The sequence below is a fragment of the Cotesia typhae genome, unplaced genomic scaffold (genome assembly GCF_013202065.1).
Source record: "Cotesia typhae breed Kobodo isofemale line unplaced genomic scaffold, CoteBio_Ctyphae contig_22, whole genome shotgun sequence".
Taxonomy (NCBI): Eukaryota; Metazoa; Arthropoda; class Insecta; order Hymenoptera; family Braconidae; genus Cotesia; species Cotesia typhae.
This window is the reverse complement of record NW_027423728.1, coordinates 7,078,596-7,098,637: the sequence shown is the minus strand read 5'-3', so window position 1 is coordinate 7,098,637 and position 20,042 is coordinate 7,078,596. Positions and strand designations below refer to the sequence as shown.

The window sequence follows — 20,042 nt, the reverse complement described above, 5'->3', positions numbered from 1 at the left end:
TAAATACATTTTCTTGAATCAAGATACGTATTTCTTAAAGCACGAGAATTCATTTTGTTGAAATAAGTGAAATTTTTTGTGTCAAAAAAATAATTTTTTTTCGCTCAAGAAAATAATCAGGAATCTTTTTTTTCTGTGTATTAAAATAAATTAAATTTTATTTATTGATTAGTTTCGGAGCAGAATGAGAGTAGAATTAAATGAAAATGGAGTATAAGATTATCAGAGAATGGTCGGTTATCTTTAGTATCGATCTTACAAGAAACAAGAAGCTATTCTGGCCATTATGTGCCTTTTACGTTTGATCGAGGATCCACAGTAGAGACTACGGAGGTACGGGGAATAATAATTATCATGCTGTTGCCGGTAGCCAGTAGCCGGTAGCCAGACCCTTTTGCCTCTCGCACTATCGAATACCTTATCTCTGTCGTCTTCTTACTTAACCCCTTCTCCTTCTGGTTGTTATTTTTATTTTTCTGAACCAATCTTCATTTCTTTAAGGATTCAACCACTACAGCGTCCAATCGAGAGCTTACTCTCTATACAGTATTGATCAAATCAGTGTATGTGAGATCTAAGTACCCATTCTCTTGTACGTGCTTGTCTGCTTGTATACACTATCACCGATCGTCTTAAACAGATTATTATCCGTGGCTGTGATAAGTGTTGCTCATTCGTTACATCTTCGATTTTCATCTTGTACCAACTACCGGACTATATACTTATTGTTATTACTTTTTATTTGTTATTATTATTTTTATTAATTAAAAAAAAAAATAATTTGACCTTTTGGATAGACTTAAAAAGAGACTAACAACTACCACTTTATTTTATTGCAAAGCAAACAAATTTAGGTGAAATATACTATATTTAAAGCTTGTGTAAACTCCATTAGATTAACTACACAGAATTTAGTTTGAAATATAAACAGACTGGAGGACAAACTGCGTTCAATGTTCAAGGTACGCGTACCATGTCTGTCTCTCAAGTTGTTAGTTATTCCTCTACTCGTTCATTGTACTCGATATACATACATATTATATATCTATATATATGCAACACTTGTAATCGTCGTACTAACAAAAGTTAAAACATTGTAAATTATTTAATTCCTAAATTCCAAAGCTCTGAGCAATTACAAATACTAAATACTAAGTACTAAATCAACCCATTCTATTATTGTCTTGAGTAATAAAAAAAAAAAAAAAAAAAAAAAAAATAGATAGGATATACTTAAGAGATTTAAACATCAGATGATCAAATCAGGAGTTGATTAATCAGCATTCTGATCATATATAGAACAAGAGTTAAATATAATCACTCTTAGAAATAAAAATAATAAGAATGAGAAATGTAAAAATTATTTAGCTAAAGGAACTTGCTCCTATTGGCTAAGAGAAAGAGAATCGTTATTCGTAACGATAATCTGGTTACAAACTAATAATAGAGTCTGCCCGCAGCGAATTCTCTCCTCTTGTTTTTATTATTATTTTTTCTTCTTCTTCTTCTTCATTCTTAGTTTATCTTCGTTTATCTTCGCGTTCTTGTTCCTCGGTACTGTACTGGTGAGTCTCTTATGGAGCTCTTGGAGCTGGTCCCCTTCCTTCCGACCACCCAAACGCGTCGTCGCGAATCGAAAAGGTTACCGACCCTGTTTGTTGGCGGAACCAAACCGGGATCGATTCCTACTCAAATTAAACATTCGACACTTTTTTTTATGTCTGCCTCTTATTACGCGTACCAAAGGCAATTAAAGGACTGCTGAGATAGTTATGCTGATTCAAAATAATCACCAGAGTTACTTCATTAATTAGATCATTATTTAGATAAATCATCTTGAAGATATACAAAAGGAAGAGAAAAATGTTTTGGAGCAAGAGGCTGAATTTTTTCAATACAAGAAAATTTTTTTGACTTAAATAAATTTTCTTGGATCAAGATACGTATTTCTTAAAGCAAGAGAATTAATTTTGTTGGAATAATTGAAATTTCTTGTCAAAAAAAAATTTTTTTTCGCTCAAGAAAATAATTAGAAATAAATTTATTCTTTTAAAAGTACTTCGAGCTTTTCAAAGGCACTTGTAATTGATAAAAAAAATATTTCAATTGAATGATAATAAAAAAAAGGATCCCAAGCATGCAATGCTACGTGTCATTTGAAGTAACATTTCAATAATTTTTTTTTTTTTTTTTTTTTTTTTTTTTCGGTATGTTAACGTTAACGTTAATTAATGCAAGAGTGCATGAAGAGATATCTCTGTAATGGAGATAAAATCATCAGGACACGGGAATAAAAGAGAAGAAGAAGAAGAAGAAGAAGAAGAAGGAGAAGGATAAGAGGAGATTGAGGAGGTGTAGAAGGGTAAAGAGAGGTTAAAAAGAATGGAATGGAATGTTATAAGGGATAGGATGGATATGGATATACCTCGGTATATAGTAGTTACACAAAAATCGTGCTCGTCATCGTGCTCTGGACTATTACACCGCAATACAAGGTACTTATACTGATCCCGGTGTGTAATTAATTTATATTAATTAAATACCTTGTACTTTACCTTCTAAAGTTATTTATATAAATAGCAAGTTAACATTATTTTATTATACATTATAGATGATTATAGTACTGTATCGTGGATATTATATGTTATATGTTATATTATACTGATCGTACTAAGAGAGAATATTAGCATTTAGCAAAAAGGTTGATGAAAGCGATTCCCGGGCAAAGTTATAAATTTAAATCCAATGGCTTCTATTTACTCAACAATTAATCATAATAAATTTTAAATTTCACTTACTAGTAAACTACTGGATTACAGATTTACCTGCAGTAGAAATGAATACCAACACGAACACACGATAATTTTATTATTATAAATTATAAATAATTTATATTGAGCGGTGTTTACCTACAACCCGATGACTTGCTGTGTAAATAATTCAATTAATTCATTTGTCCAAAGTCATAAACCATTTACTTTCTAAAGTTCGCGCTTTATGCTAATGCACTAATGTTATTTATGTTTTCTGATATATATCGAGCATGTTTTTATTCTACTGCAACCTCTCTTTACTTACACAGAATAATTATATACTAAATTCCAATCGAGATATTAAATATATATATTAAAAAAAAAATAAATTGAGAATCTTTTAATTTAAGTATAAAAAAAAAAAAATAATAATAATAATAATGTAAAAGTAAGTAAATAAATAATTTTTTATCGTGATTAAACTAATTGGTTATTATAGTCATTACATGGAGAGTAAGAAATAAAACTTTCATTCCCTTATTAAATATTTATTGAAATAACTTTTTAAAGAAAATCGATCGTAAATTATTATTTATAAAAACTATATAATCATAAATTTTTATAATTAAGACAATTTAATATCAAATAATATTTAAAAATAAAAATAATAATAATAAATAAATGAGAGTGATGATGAGTCAGCTTGAGGCGTAGATCTTCCAAGATACCGACCGCAATGCGTCGCATCTTTTAAATAATAATGATAATAATAAAAGTAAAAACAAGAGATAAGAGCATAAAGTTAGAAAAGTGTCTGATATAGTCTATAGTTGATTTGGAGGGGGGAGGGGGCCACTTTTGCCCCGGTTTATTACCCGTAATCTACATTTCGGCGCTCTAATCCTATCCCGGGAAATATGTGCGGGTATAAACGTGCGTGCTCGCACTCAAACATCACACGGGTAATCCCCATACATTATAGGCAACAGATAAGAATCGAGGTAAAGGTAGAACCCAAGCATTACTTATATCACGAGTTTGTTCAATTATTTTATTTTTTATACCACTAAAAGCAACTCAAAATACATTATACTACTCGTCATGTCCGAGCTGTCTCTAGTACACTTTACTAAGTCTCTAGTTATACTACTTGCAACCCTGCTACCGGAAATTCTTCCTTCGCGGCTGATGCAACCCTCAAACACTCTACTTAATTCGTATAGATCAACTGTACTTGTACTTTTTATTTTATTTATTGCAATTAATTTAAAACAAAAAGTCCTTGACATTATTCATTGTACATAATATTTATAAAATGCTTCGTTGGTGACAATAACAAGGTGATTAGATGTTTTTAAACTAAAATAGAATAAAGTCAATTATGACGCACAGTTTGTGTGTAAATCATGAAAAAATACATACCAAGCATTACATTCATTAAATACACATACGTAAAAAAGAAAAGTTAATTTTAATCAAGTAAATTATTGTACTTAATTAAGGGATTAGGGGTAGTCAGAGACAAGAAAAAAAATGAGAATTTTTAGTAATTTTTTTTTGCTATTAAATAATTTTATTTTACAAAAATAATAATATGGCATTATTACACAATGTTTTGACTTGAAGTCACGAAAATTTGGAAAAAAAAAAAATTATAATTCTCAAAATTATAGCTTTTTTTTTCCTAAAAATTAACAAAATGACGATCTTAGGAAATTTTTTTTCTAGATTTTCGGGAATTTTGTAAATTCAAACTTTAAATGTGAATTTTTAGAGCTTTCAATGTACTATTTATATTTTACAATGTCATTCTTACACAATCTGTTGATTGAATGAATTTCATATTTTAAAATAAAAAAAAAAATTTTAATTTTTGAACAATTAAAAAAAAAATTTCTTATGATAATAATAATAAAACTAGAGTTAGTTTTGTGTTAGAGTTCTGCGACCCACGCACTAAGAGGTGCCTTGTGCCTTGAACGTCGCGGTATTCTCATGATTTATTAAACCATCAGTTCCTATATTTACCGCGGTTGTAATATGTGATCTTAGCTTGTCGAGCAGAAATCCTATGCTCATGATATTTTTATTTGATTTTTTTGTTTACTATACTGAAAAAATTTCCGCTACCAGGAAGTCGTATTGAAGAAATAGTCATTAATATAAATATTAAATGATTAGATTGTATTGGATATTCTTTAGTGTACATAAATGTGGCGCCAAGATCCGCGTGGTACAAAACATAGCAAATAAGTTACTACATACTTGCATTAGCGAGACGTAATCGATCGTATCGGATGAACGTCTCGTGTCTTGTCTGGTCGTATCGCGGCGACTTCGTGACGGGCGTCGATCATCCCTCGAAGGCGTAAACCGCGTACACATACACTTTTTATACACTGATACACGCCTTCTACCTTCGTCTTAGTCTCAGTTACTCCGATCGGAATTTTTTTTAATTTTATTTTGTAAATTTTGTCTTATTTATTATTATTTTTTTATTACGGGTTTATACTCGGGCATCAATCGACACACTTCCCCCAATTTACCCGATTATCCATTGTTCTAACCGATCGCTGAGGGCCAACAGAACAAAATTATTATTTCTGGGTCACGGACTCAATAATTCGCCGATAAAAAATTCAATGCAATTTTCACAATCATCATTTTAATGCTATATTTATTTGATCAGTAATTGTCTAATAAATCGAATAGAATTATCAAAATTTTTATAAAATAGATTACTGAAAAAAAAAATTAATTTTGGTAATTATTTACAACCCTATTTTTCAAATTTTTTTTTATTATGCTTATTTCTACGTCGCATTTATCATAAAAAATATCGTGAAAGAAAAAACAAAGATTTCGATTGCTTTTTTGCCTTTAATAGTTGGAAAAAATTTTGGCTCTCATTTTTTTGGATAAAATTTCTATTTTATCTTTTTTTTAACGTAATTTCAATTTTTAAAAAAATTGATCAATTTGATGGAAAAAAAAATGTAACATAATTACCTTAATTTTATTAAGGAGAAAAATTTTTTAGAAGAAAAAAAAAAAGGTCTTCACAATAATTTTTTTTAGCTTAAGAATTTTTATCTAGAATAAAATTAATTTTTTTTTTTCAGTGTAACTTTGTAATTTTTGATATTTATCGATAGATTTAAATAAAAAAAAAAAAAAAAATTGTCGAGTTACACTAATAAAAAAGTAAACTTGATGGAATGTGGAACCTGTGCAAGTCAAAATAATACTCCAATTATATTTAAAGTCTTATAAAGTGCCCAGGGTAAGAGCTAGTTAAATGATATAAAAGTAGAATGATGTTTATCGATCAGTGCGGTGATTTTTATTATAAACACAATATTTAAAATAGGAATTATTATTATTTGATAGGTGAGGAGAGCAGCGAGTGTCTCAAGTACACGATGCAACATCGATAAATGTTAATGGTTAACTCGTGTGAGCATTTATATATCTATGATACATTCACGCGTGTTCACACAATACTATTTTATCTTGTGGCACTTGGTGTCCGCCGCCAACCCGGCAAACACCGCTACGTTACGTTGTACTCTACACTACATATAGCGGTATTTATATTATGTACCCTTCTATCCTTGTCCATTTTAAATTTATTATCTCATGTCCGTACGGAATTCCACATTTTACCTTTTACCATTTTATTCTTTCTTCTTTTATTATTTATTAATTTATTACAAGCATTTTTTATTTTTATTTATTTAAATGTATATGTATATTACGAAAGTGAATGCGCTTAAAAGTTAAAATGAGGATGTAAGTGTACGAAAACCTGAAAAAATTAAAAAAAAATAAATAAATTCCAGACACGATAACGTGTCCAAGTATTTTTACACTGAGAGTCGAGAGTCGGTGAGTCGGTTGTTATTTTTTACCAAATTATTTTTTATTTTTTCTTCACTCTATTTATGCAAACTGTTGTTGGGTGTTTGAGAGAGTAACAAGTTCAAAGTCTTTGCAATCGACGTACATCGTCTCTGTTGTCGTTGTTGTATAGTCGGTCAATCACCGTGCAGTCACTCCTTTTTTATCCGTATTATTTATTTAGCGTATTATTTCGGTCTTTCCCATTAATGTCATACGAAATAAAAAAAAAATAAAAGTAAAAGGATATTAAATACCCGATGAGTGTAGACTACCGTTTATTATAAATTTTTTCAAATTCAAATTTATTTTTATTTAAACTCCAAATTATTTTTTACAGCTTACACATGTACAACACAATTTCACAATTTCACTTTTTATTTATTACTGTGTAAATTCATTTTTTTATTTTTTATCAAGTAGCCACTGATTTTTTTTTTTTTTTTTTTTTCAAGTATTCTTTAAGCCAATGGATAATAAGGGCATTGCCTGCAATGATACAAGTGTTTGTTGGTTAAAAAATAGAAAAGTTGAATAAATTGAGATGAAAGATGGTCCGTAGCCAGCCAAACTGGATTTGGATGTTACTCTCTCGACGAATAAAGGGCGAGGTGTGATCTAGTGGGTTAATGCCATCGGAGTACCACCCAGATTACTTAAAGCCGCTGGTAATACTCTGGTAAGTTTACTTTAATGCCAAATCGAGTATGGACCTTTTAAATCCCAACCCCACCCTTTAACTATTTTTTTTTTTTAATTATTTTTGTGTGTACATGTTTTATGTACATATATATGGATCGGAATTTGGGCAGCGAACGCGATAACCAAAAAACAACCGGGCGATTGCGCACCGCGGTGGGTATAATACACTCGACTACTCCAAAAAAAGAAAAATCTGAGAAGAAGAAGAAGAAGAAGAAGAAGATAAAATAAAAAAAGGAGAGAGTTATTACCCGGGCGAACGAAAACAAATTTTCTTGATCCCTCTCCTCGCTATCTTGAACCGGCAGAAAGAACCAAAGAGCAAAGAGTAAACTTACGTGTCATTAGAGGCTTTAAAAAATTCTTAAGGATATCTTTGGGATCGAGCGTATGTATGTATTTATTTAAAAGGTTTGTTGCGAAAATTATCGTTGGGGGTTTTTGTTTTGTTGGTAGTTGATTAATTGATTTCATTTTACCGGCTGTTAAATATAAATTGAATAATATTTTTTTGAGAGTTATTAATGTTTATTGTGATTGTAAGTGACTTTCTAAAATAAAAAATAATAAAATATCTTTTGGTACTGAGTTTTTCATTGTGAAATCTAGATGCGTTGCAATAAGGGATTATTTTTTTCTTTTTTTTCATTTCAATATTTTTTAACCAACCAGTTTCAACAACAAATTCAATGATTATTTTCTTTGTATAAAAGTAGAGTAATGTAAGAATGAAAAATAAAACGTAATTTCGGTATAAAGATATCAAATTTATTAATAACGTATGATGTCAGAGAGTAATGGAAATATTTAAAATATTACAGTAAGTATAGTGACGTATAATGACGTAGGTGGGTATTACCTTAATGCACTGTCTATTATTATTGTTGTTATTTTTTTTTATTTTTTGGAAAAATGCATTTGTAAAAAATAATAATAATTTTAATGCCATAAAGCTCTAAAAAATTACTATGTGACTGCCGTGATTTGTGAACTATAAATAAATAAAATTTTGCTTTATTAAATAATTACTTTTGTTGAATTGCAGTGAACTTTCTTAAATATTGACGTTTTTAAAGAAATAAGCTCATCCCGGTGTTACACTCAACAAGAGCTTTTATTTGAGTACCCACATGCATTTTGATATATTTTTCATATATTTATATATATATATATATATATATATATATATATATATATATATATATATATATATATATATATATAAATATATAAAATATATGAAAAATAGATGTGGGTACTCAAATGAAAGCTCTTGATGAGCGTAACATCGAAATGAGCTTATATCTTTAAAAATGTCAATATTTCACAAGATAAAAGGTCATTTCTTAATTATGTATCGAGAGAAATTTTTTTTTGGCACTTTTATAAATTATTTAATTTTTTAAAAGTTCTTAAAAGTTAAGATTATTAATATTTATAAAAATTTGTGTTTTAAAATTTAATTATTTATTTTTCTCACTTAAAAAACAGACTTAATATTTTTAAAAAAATTTTAGAGAATTTTCGAATTCAGCCTAAATAAACGAAATTTTTATTATTCTCTTAATAATATAGATTATTATTATTATTAAAAAAAAATTTTTTCAAATGTTATATATATGGAATAAATGAATAAATGTCATGTAAGGTAAAACAAGATAGCTAAAAAATAATAGTATTACGAGTAGTAAAGAGTAGAGGAAGAGATCGGTTTAACACATTGACAGGAGTACGCTGTTTTGCTCCATTCTAATGTCTCCGAGAGCCACGTCTGCATTTTATACTCGGTAAGTAAACCGATCTTATCGCAAACCGATCGACTAACTGACTCAGATATTTACTTTTACGATTAGATTAATAATTCACTCTTTTACTTTTTTTTTTATTTTTTTTTTTTTTTATATTTGCAAAATTCTTTAGCTATCCATCACAAATAAATTATCGAAGTAATAAATATATATTTTTATACTTCAATTACTAAGTATAGAAAGTAAATAGAGGAATTATTTGAGATTTAATATATTAATATTATTTTTATTACTATTGATAGTGTCGTCGTTGTTATTATTGTATTTAACCGAAACCATTTACAATAATACATCCAGCTGATGCTATTTCGGTCGATGAAACCCTAAAATAGATCAACCAAACTAAATAAGAGGAATATCTGTACGATAAAACCTTTTTATTACATACAAATGCGTTTAATGAATTTTATTAAAATAATACTATTTTATATTTATAAATTTTATTTAAAAGCCCGGTAATTCAACAGTCTGCCTTGATAATTTATAATTTTATTTTCATTTATACTCTAGTTAAATAAATTTATATTCGACTTTTCAATTTACTTTCAAGGAAAAACATAATTCGTCAATAAATTATCGCAAAGATAAATAATTTCACTAAACAAACAAATTTAATTATAATTTCTTAAAAATTTAATAAAGAAAAATTCGTCCTCGACATTGATTAATTTTTACATCAAAAGAATATTATGTATATAATTTACAATGATGTAAAATAATTTCGATGAAAAATAAAATAAAATAATTTTATTATTCGATTTAAATGCCGTCTCAATTATTTTCTGTTTGATCTATCGAAGCATTAAATGCATCGCTCTTTTAAAAAATAATAAATATACATCTTGAGCTCTTGAGAGAAAAGTTCTGGTTGAGATAAATTTGTCAATTGCTTCTAAATATAATAATTGTGCTCCTTTGAAGATTTATTATGTTTCGAAGAATACTATTAATAATATTTAATATTAAATAAAATTTCCTAAATGGAATTTTTCGGTAAATAGAATAAGAATCTCTACACATTATTATTATTATTTTCTTATAAATTTCTTCTTGTCCTCAAATCAATTTTATCACGATGACTTGCAACCAGGATGCGCTTTTTCCCTCGACCTCGTCATTATTATTTTATTTCTTCGGTCAATATATTTTATTGATACAAAAAATAAAAATAAACAATACACGTTAAACGATGCCTGATTGTGTATACTCATTAGTACTTATACTTCTCTGATGAGTCATTAATTGTTTGCATACATCGCGAGATTTCTAACAAAGCTATCGTAATTATAATTGTACTATCGTCACCTGATTAAAAAATAATAAATGCAATATTAAAAAAAATAATAATAATATCCAAATTTTTACTGTATAAATTTTTAAAGCTATATTATTAATATTTAAGTGAATATTTAGGATACACTGTACTTTTTTAACTATTGACGTTTTTACAGATACAAACTCATCCCGATGTTACACTCATCAAGACCTTTCATTTAAGTACCTACATCAATTTTTCATATATTTTATATATTTATATATTTTACAAATACCATATATATAAAATATATAAAAAATGCCATGTGGGTACTTAAATGAAAGGTCTCAGTAAGTGTAACATCAAAATGAATTTATTTCTTAAAAAATGTCAATAATTAAGAAATTACATTGTATCTTAAAAAAAAAAAAAAAAAAAAAAAAAAATTATTTTTAGAATTTAATATTTTTTCATGATTTTTCATCTTATATAATAATATTAATTATAATAATTTTTTAATCAAAAAAGTAACTGTGATAAAAATTTTTATTTCTTTAGCTAAGAAAATTATTGAAAATTTGTAAAATGGCTATTTTTTTTTTTTTTTTTTTTTTTATATATTTTTAGATTGGATAGATTTTGTCTCTGTACAAGATTAATTAAAAAAATGAATTTTATTTTTATTAAAAAAATTTCTAGGTCGTTAATAGAGTGACATTTTAATAATTTATATTTAACAATGATAAAAAATGACAGAGTATATAATAATATTAAGTTAGACAAGTACTAACTAGAGAAAGTCTTAATGTTATTAAATGGATAATCAAAAGTAGTATAAGTAGCATAGGTAGTTGTAGGAGGAAAACGTTTAAGCATCTTTCATAAAAGCAAACAGACGCCCTCGTGACAATGGAAATCGTGTATCTTTTAATTACTTTCACTCGTATCGTATCGGTTCCACGAGCTTTTCTTATTACCCATTACCCATTAGAGTAGGACATATAAAGGATATGAAGCAGCCATACTTTACACTCGCACTCTTTATTAGATCGAAAACAAAGTCACCGCGAGCACGTGATGGTAATTAACAGCCTTTTTATTATTTGTTTTTAAACCTAGATCACTGTAAGAACGTTTATCTTGTATTCGCCCATTAGTCGATCAGCAACTACTAACTACTGTTCAGTCTCAGCCTCAGGAATAAGAATCCTATCAATTTCATCCAGTAAAACTAGTAAAACAGTAAACCAGCGTACATACCCTTATCATCAATAAGACTGAGGCTTTATCTTTGTTGTTAAACTATTAGCATTCACAGTTAATGATTATATAGCAATATATAGCCATTGTTTTAATTTATTAGGGATATATGTCTGAGCGGTTAACTAACGTGGGAACTCTAGACGATCGAGATCTTAATTATAATAATTAGTTTTATGTGTGATGATAAAAATATTAAATCGAAGAATTTATTGTCCTAAACGTTACATTGAGTATTATATGAGATTGTTTAAATCTATATAAATGTCTTGAGAGCATGTTAGACACAAGACACAACAAACTTTAGGAGAAAGGAATGCGTTCTGCATGGTGCATATAGACGATCTATCGAAACGACCTAGAAACACATTATCGCGATATATTGCACACGGTAAGACCTACTGACGCGACACGCCCATTTATTCTTTTTTTTTAAACAGATATATTATTTTATTTTACTTTTTTATTACACCATAACATTTACATTTTATCCACCCTAATCTTATTACACACGAAGAAATTTTAAATTATTGCGTAAAAATTTTTTTCCAAAAAATCTTTTTTTCAACAAGAAATTTAAAGTAAAAAAAAAAAACTTGTATTTTCTTCATCTAAAAAATAAAATTATTGAATATTTTAGTAAAGAAATTTTTTTTTTAGTGTACTTTAAAGTAAAAATAATTTTTACATATCTGTTATCACTTCCTAGATATACATAATATAAAATAAAAAAAAAAAAAAATATACCGAGCAATGAAATTGATAGTATTGTTATCAGTTAATTTGAGGCTCACGAGTCGAACATGAGGTTGAGCATAAATATATCTTGCGGTAGTTTTTATCTAGCAAGATGCACCATGATCATCTCTCTTCTAGCTGTATGGTAAATGATAACATAAAAATGAAGACAGACTAGATCCAGGAAACTTTAAATGAATGGGTTGATAGTCGAGCATAATACTAGAACTCTAGATCAAGACCACCAACGATTTGGTTCCTCTGTTGGCTATTCGCTATTCGCATCTCTCAGTACAGTACTTATTACAGCACCTTACACTTGAAATATACACACAGTGGATGTATTTAATGTACTTAATACACTGGAAGTACTGGAGATAGGTAAAGAGACCAGAGAGTAAAGACCACCGACTCAACGTGATTTCATGTTTCCTGGTCATACGCCCGACATTTCTCTGAATAAGATTGTGAGCGCAAATACACATATGATGATAAATATATAAAGACCAAGAAAATATGTTTAGAGTCGTCTGTACTCTTACGCCCATAGTCGTTACCACGAGCGACGTAATAAATGGCGCTGTACCTCTGGCCATACAACTTCCTGTGTAAAGACAATACATCTCTATTTTATTCGTTCTTCTATCTCTACCAGCGTAATAGATAGAGAGCTCCATATATTACCGACTGTACTCCAATCTTCCCGATATAATCGTGAGTCTGCCTCCCTCCGTTCCTTCAAACTCAAACACGACATGTTTTTTTTTTTTTTTTTTTATATTTATTTACTTCTTCGTAAATTTAAAATGAACGAAACTAAGTAGAAAACACTTAACTTTATCTTGGTGTTACTCTAAAACGCATAAAGTAGCAATTTATATCGCGCTGTTTTATAAACAAATAAAGAACTAGAGAAGAGTTTTTATGGTGGTTTTTACTTCTTAGTCCCTGTGAATATAATATATCTACTGGGATTAAAAGAAGGAGAACAGAATATAAGATTTATTTTGCTCTATTTCATCTTTTATACTATTTTTTTCTTTACACTGAAAAAAAAAATTAAAAATCTAGACAAGGATTTCTTGAAAAAAATTTTTTTAAATAAATAATTTATTGTAAATTTTAAAGAATATTTTTTTTCTTAGTGGATTAAATTAAATTCTTATCACGGTTCTTAATTCAACTATTTTCCCCGATCTGTCGCGATAAGTCCTGATAAACTAGACCATTGTTGGTAAACTCTCCTGGCAATTATCATTAATCATCAATAACTCTTTTGCCTCTTTTTTATCAACCTTTTATCTAGATCTCCTTTAATTCAGAGAAAGATTTAGGATTTAGTTACCGGGTCCATTGTTTGCTAAATTTAAATTTATTATTAGTGTAACAAGATCCGGTTAGGTAGCACGTTGTTATTTAGTTATCGATAAACAACCGAATTTGTTTTGCTTGATAAATACACTCTAAAAAAATAAAAAGCTACTGCTATTATTGCGAATTTAATTAATTCTCAGAATCTATTTCATCAAAATTTAATATCTGTTTATATAATTAAAAATAACAGGATTGAATATTAAATTCGCTTGAATTTATCGTAAGATTTTTTTTTTAATCTCAAAATAAACTGACCACAAAATTTCGCTTATTCTCTTAATAATATAGGAGAGGGTAGGGCAAGACGGCCCACCTAAGCCAGTTTTTATTTTTTGTGGCTTTCTACTGTCAAGTGGATTTACACTCGTCCAACTTTGACTCAATTCACCGGAATTTTTCGAAAGTTCCAAAAAAAAAATTTCTTTTTTTTTTGGGGGCAAGATGGTCCGTCTCCAAAATATGATGAAAAAATATTATAAAAATAAATTTTTGGTCAGTTTTTGAGGTGGGCCTTCTTGCCCCAGGTGGGCCGTCTTGCCCCAGGTGGACCGTCTTGCCCCACCCTCCCCTAAATTACAACATTGCAAATTTTTTTTAAAACAATTTTTTTCTCTCATTGGAACTTAAAATATATTATTTATTAAATATAAAATATACATAAAAATAATAAACAAATCTTTAAATTAAAGTATATTTAATAAATATGACATCCTAAAAATAAATCCTCTCAGGACTTCCTTTAAAAAAATATTTATATACATTTTAATATTGCAGCATTGGTATATATATATATATATATATATATATATATATATATATATATATATATATATATATATATATATATATATATATATATATATTAAATAGTAAAGAGAGTTTTGTTTAGCTTACCTCGGTTAGGGAGTTATGCGCATGTATTAAATTTCAACTCTCGCCCGAGGCCAGACACGGTTAGGCTGCCCAGTCTGGAGTCCAGCCTCGTATCTCTCGATGGCCAGCCAGCTAGATGCTTAAGGTGCAAGGTGCAGCACAACTACGACCTACGACCTTGGATAAGTCACGAGCATCCACTGGAGTCCACCCTCGACATGCAGATATCTAGTCGGTGAATAAAGTGTACGAGAGGGACTGGGACCATGCACTACTGCTACCCCAACAACAGTCCAGCAGTCCAATGATCTCCATCTTGTCCTTTTTTTTTTTTTTTTTTCACCAACCGGTACCGTGTCTATTTTTTTTTTAAATTATTTTTCCACTGATAAAAATATCGAGTCCCATAAATAAGTTTAATTAGCTGTGGATTTTTAATTCAAACTTTTAGACTCTGATAAAAAAAAAAAATAAATAAATAAAGAGCGAGTGCGTGCATGGATGAATCGGGTAAAAAAATGTAGTTTAGGATTTCCAGGTGTCTCAGGACACGCAAGTCAACTATGTATATGTACCAAGAGTCGTGTCGTAGCTCTTTCTTATATACATAAAATACATAAATACCTAAAACAGAGAAATAAAATAAATAAAAGGCCAGGGCACATAGACATTCCACGTAGACAGGTTGAGGTGTCGTATTACCAACTGTGAGTTCCCCAGTTTACCGTCTCCAGTCTCCTGGTCTCTGTTCTCTGTTCATTTCCTTCACGACAACCTACTACGACAACTACGACTAGGAGGTTTCTTTTAACAAAACTTTTTTAAACTCCAACAGATAAAACTTATATTCCTATTGCGTCAATAAAACTCACTTTATTTAGAAATTACACAAATTATCAGACATTTGATTTTTTTTTTTTTTTTTTTTTTTTTTAAATCACAAGTCAATTATTTAAAAAATTACACTGAAATAGACAGACATTAGAAATGTTTTCTAAAATTTTGTTATGATAAAATTATTTATGGAGATTAACTTTGCAGATATTTTATAATTTTATAAATTTTTGTAACTAATAAATTATGACAAAAAAAAATTTACCAGTAAAAAATATATTTTTTTTACAATATCGTTAAAACTAAGTCCCGACAAAATGGCGTGTCAGTTAACTCACTTATCACAAAAAAAAAAAAAAAACCCACGATTGATTGGTTAAAATTAAGGCGCGTTTTTTGAATTGATATTTTATTAAATGCGATAGGCGAAACTTGAAAAGGTTAAACTTTGCCGATTGAATTCGACAAGGTTGGCTGGCCTGTTAATCTTTTTTGATTTTATTCTTCGGATAAGACACAAGAAGAGATGATGAGAAGAATATGTAAACCCTGAGGGTAACGATAGGTGCAACTATTACTTTATATTTATAGTTTTATTGAAGTTCAAACCACGCTGACATTTGAAAATAATAAATGGTAGGAATTAATATAAAAATTCATCAGAGTTTCGACACAATCATTTAAAAATTTTTATTTACTGATAAATTATGTTCTATTTAAGGTCTACTGCTCAAATTTTGGAGTTTAAAATTAAAAAAAAAATAATAGTTGGTGTATATAATAGTTTAATGAAATAAAATGAATAAAAGGAATGCCTTGGCCCGAATAACTATACTATAAACTATAAATTATATAAACTACACAGTAGAATTGCAATTATTTAGACCGCGTCTGCACGGTGACTTCTTTTATGTCAACAGTTTGACGTTTGTTGACATTACATATGTATTACATGTATACACGAGTAGTCTATATAAATCGCTTAAGAACTCTCTAACTCACGTCAATTAGTCATAAGTCATATATAATAATAATAATAATAATAATAACTGAGCTATTTTCAACATGACCGATTTGTTTGATATATAATACAACTGACAATCTTCTCTACGACTTAAACAATAAACATTATCTCTGAGCTTGACACTGACCCAATTTACAATTATAAATATTATAAAACTTTTAATGATAGCTTCAATAATTTTGTTTATTTTTCCTACAGGAAAGAGGTTTTATTATAATTGTTTAGAGTAAAAATAAACAGGATAAAATTTAACAAAAAAAAAAGAATTTATTTCTTCAAATTATGAGAAGTGACTAGCACTTAATTACAATCGATCAACATCTTCCTATTCCTTGACAAACAAGGAACTCGATTGCTCAAACATATACACACGCACATTACCGCTGGAATGTATCAATAATCATAATATGCTTCATCATTGTTTGAAGATATTAACAATAATTATTCATCGGCTATTTACAAAATTAATTACAACACATTTCTATTATCTTATATCGCGTAAAAAATAAAGCATATTCATTTTACAATAATCATTCTTCAAAAAAAAAAAAAAAAATTCAAATTATATATATTTATAAATTCTTAATCTTAAAAGTACAATTATTATTTTATAAATAATTATTTAAAAACACATGACTTTGATGAAAACTTGATATATAGTGTACAGTATAATAAATCACAATTTTTTTTCTTATTATTTATACAATTTAAATAATTATAATTATAATTTTGATGTTAATAATAATAGTTAAAATAATAATAATAATAATAATAATAATAATAATAATAATAATAATAATAATTAATAATTAATAGAAAATACAATCAAGTTTACATAAAAGTCTCTTTCTCTCTTAGTAATTTTTCATTCTTTCTTTCACGCAAATATTCCAATCGTGTTTTATTATAATATATACACAGAAAAAAAGGTTCACTTGAAAAAGAAAAAAATATTTTTCTTCCTAATTATTTTCTTGAGCGAAAAAAAAATTTTTTTTGACACAAGAAATTTCACTTTTTCCAACAAATTAATTTTCTTGCTTTAAGAAATACGTATCTTGCTCCAAAAAATTTTTTTTTTGGTAGAAGTAAATTTTCTTGCCTTGAGAAAATTTCTCTCTTGCTTCACCCGAAAATTTTCTTGAGCCAAGAATTTTATTCTCCAGTCAAGAAATTTTTCTTTCTATGTATTATTAAAAAAAAAAAAAAAAAAGTTTATCAGTTTATTTTCACCGTATCTACCTACACACGATTACTCAGACAACAAAAAGACACTTTGACACTTAATAATAGACACCGAGGTCACTGAGTCGGTGAGCTTTTATTCCATTAACCGGTGATAATAATTCCGACTGATCTGATATATTATATTATATAAATGACGATAAATAAAATATATATTGTAAGGGTATAAATGTCCAGTCGGCATACAATATATACAAGGCAAGAAAGAAATAACTTTTTAATTGAAAAAAGTACAACTCACAAATTTGATTTTTTTTTTTATCAACCACCCCGGGATTGTCTCGACGCTTGATGATAATCACAATAATTATACAGTTAAAATTTTTTAAAAAATAAATAGCTTTTAAATATTTATTTTAATAAAAAAATTTCCGATGAAAAATTACAATAAGTTGCAATTAAAATTCAGGTCCCAGTAGTCTTGGCTTGACTCAAAACACCAATAGAAAAAAAATAAAAAAATGTGACCTCCGATTACTCTGCTACCGAGTCCAAGTACCAGAATAATTTTTTTACAACCTTACAGAGCCTCGTAGGATGGAGCTATTGACAATACATCAGCGATTAACATAGCCGGTGCTGGTGAGAACGATAACGTCGGTAGTAAGCTCGGGCTCGAGAGGTTCTTCATCTTCTCCGAGGAGGAGGAGGCACAAGAGGCGTCATATGCTGAGAGAGGGTCTCTTTTTTCTGTCCTTGGTGGTGTTTTTTCCGAATATCGTCCCCAAGACCCGTGAGACTGAGTGCACACCCAATTTACGTCTTATCGGTAATGCGCGGAGGAGTTGGACTGATCTAGCTTCCCTGAGGAGTCCTTGAAAGGCTAATGCTGCTCCTGCTGCGCTTTCTGCCGCGCTGACCTCGTAAAATTGACAGCCGTGTGTTAATGACAACTGCTGGCCTTCATCCACGCATACTTCTCTGTAAAACAAAGATTTTCCGAAAATTAACATCTTTTCATTTTTATTTTCAATAATTTACTCTAATCTTTACTATCTTCACTCATTAAAAAATCACCTGAATTTAAGAGAAAAATTCTTTGGCCAAAAATATAATATTATCAAATTTATCAGTTTGATGATTTTGAATTAAATAAAAAAAATTCCTAAACAATTTATCAATTTGATTCAGAGTGATCAAATTTTTAAAAATTACATTTTTCGTTCAACAATATTTCTTTCCAATTTTTTTAAAACTCAACCCACGATTTCTCAAGTTCTACTAAACCAAATCACTTGAAACTTGGCTGGAGTCTTCTTTACAGACTTCTCTAAGTCTGGAACTATCCTCATCTCCAAATTTCAATTTTCACTATTTTTAAAAAATTTGGAAAACTCAAAAAAAGTGGTACAAAAATTAATTTTTTTTTTTTTCAGGCAGTCGCTATTTTGTGAAAAAATTGTTTTTTTCAACTTTTCCGTTGTTCCAGACATTGCGACATTACTCTAAATTAAAAATCTTTTTTATTTTTTTTTTCCTGCATTCTTGAAATATTATCAAAAAAATCGATCGTAAAAATATTAATTTGCTTTTTTTTTAACGGCTCTTTAAGAATGATCTAAAATTCATGCACAGAAAAAAAATTTCATTTTCTTGATTTTAGTAGAAAAATTCTTAATTTAAGAAATTTTTTTTGGTTTAAATAAATTTTGTTTGATTCAAGAATTTTTCAACTTTATTAATGATAATAAAAGGAAAAAAGATTAACGGAATATTAGAACCCAGAATTCGTGGATCCGGTATGAGTGTAGATATATAATAAGAGGCAAAAAGAAAATAACATGTGGGGCCTCCTACGCAATTTCAAAGTCTTCGAATAATATCCACTGCGTTGTTAGTTGTTCCGGCGAATTTAATTGCACTCATAAATAACATTTTGTGTTTCGATATATTTTGATTTTATTCTGCTAGTAGTGATGGCAATACAAGTCTTTATATGTATTTACATCGAGAAACTTTTGGCTATTTTTTTTTTTTTGAAGAAAATTTGAAGAAAAAATTAATTTAATAATTAAATGTAATTTAATTATTTTTGACAGGTGTAAGATAATATTAAAATAATTAAATGGTGTGTTAAACCCGATGACTCGGCGTCAGATTTCTTGTGTCAAGTGCCCTCAAATAATATAAGAGAGTTGGATTAAATATAATATTATAGTGGATGCAAAGTAACATTATGATAAGTTTAAATAAATTGTAATAAAAATAAATATGATCGCGTGAATGGTTTCTAGGTGAAATTACTCGAGTATCGACCACTGCCGGTTTTAAAC

General features: G+C 28.4%; 1 protein-coding gene across 4 annotated transcripts in view; it reads right to left on the bottom strand.

The window, feature by feature from the left end:
* Positions 1-17,720: 17,720 nt before the first annotated feature.
* LOC141524203 (ras-related and estrogen-regulated growth inhibitor) overlaps positions 17,721-20,042 on the bottom strand; it is a 27,607-nt gene continuing 25,285 nt past the window's right edge. For all 4 annotated transcript variants that reach the window (XM_074237930.1, XM_074237927.1, XM_074237928.1 and 1 more), the window contains exon 6: positions 17,721-18,690. In XM_074237930.1, the coding sequence (XP_074094031.1) occupies positions 18,432-18,690 (259 nt within the window). In that variant the 3' untranslated portion in view covers positions 17,721-18,431. The remainder of the gene's footprint in view (positions 18,691-20,042) is intronic.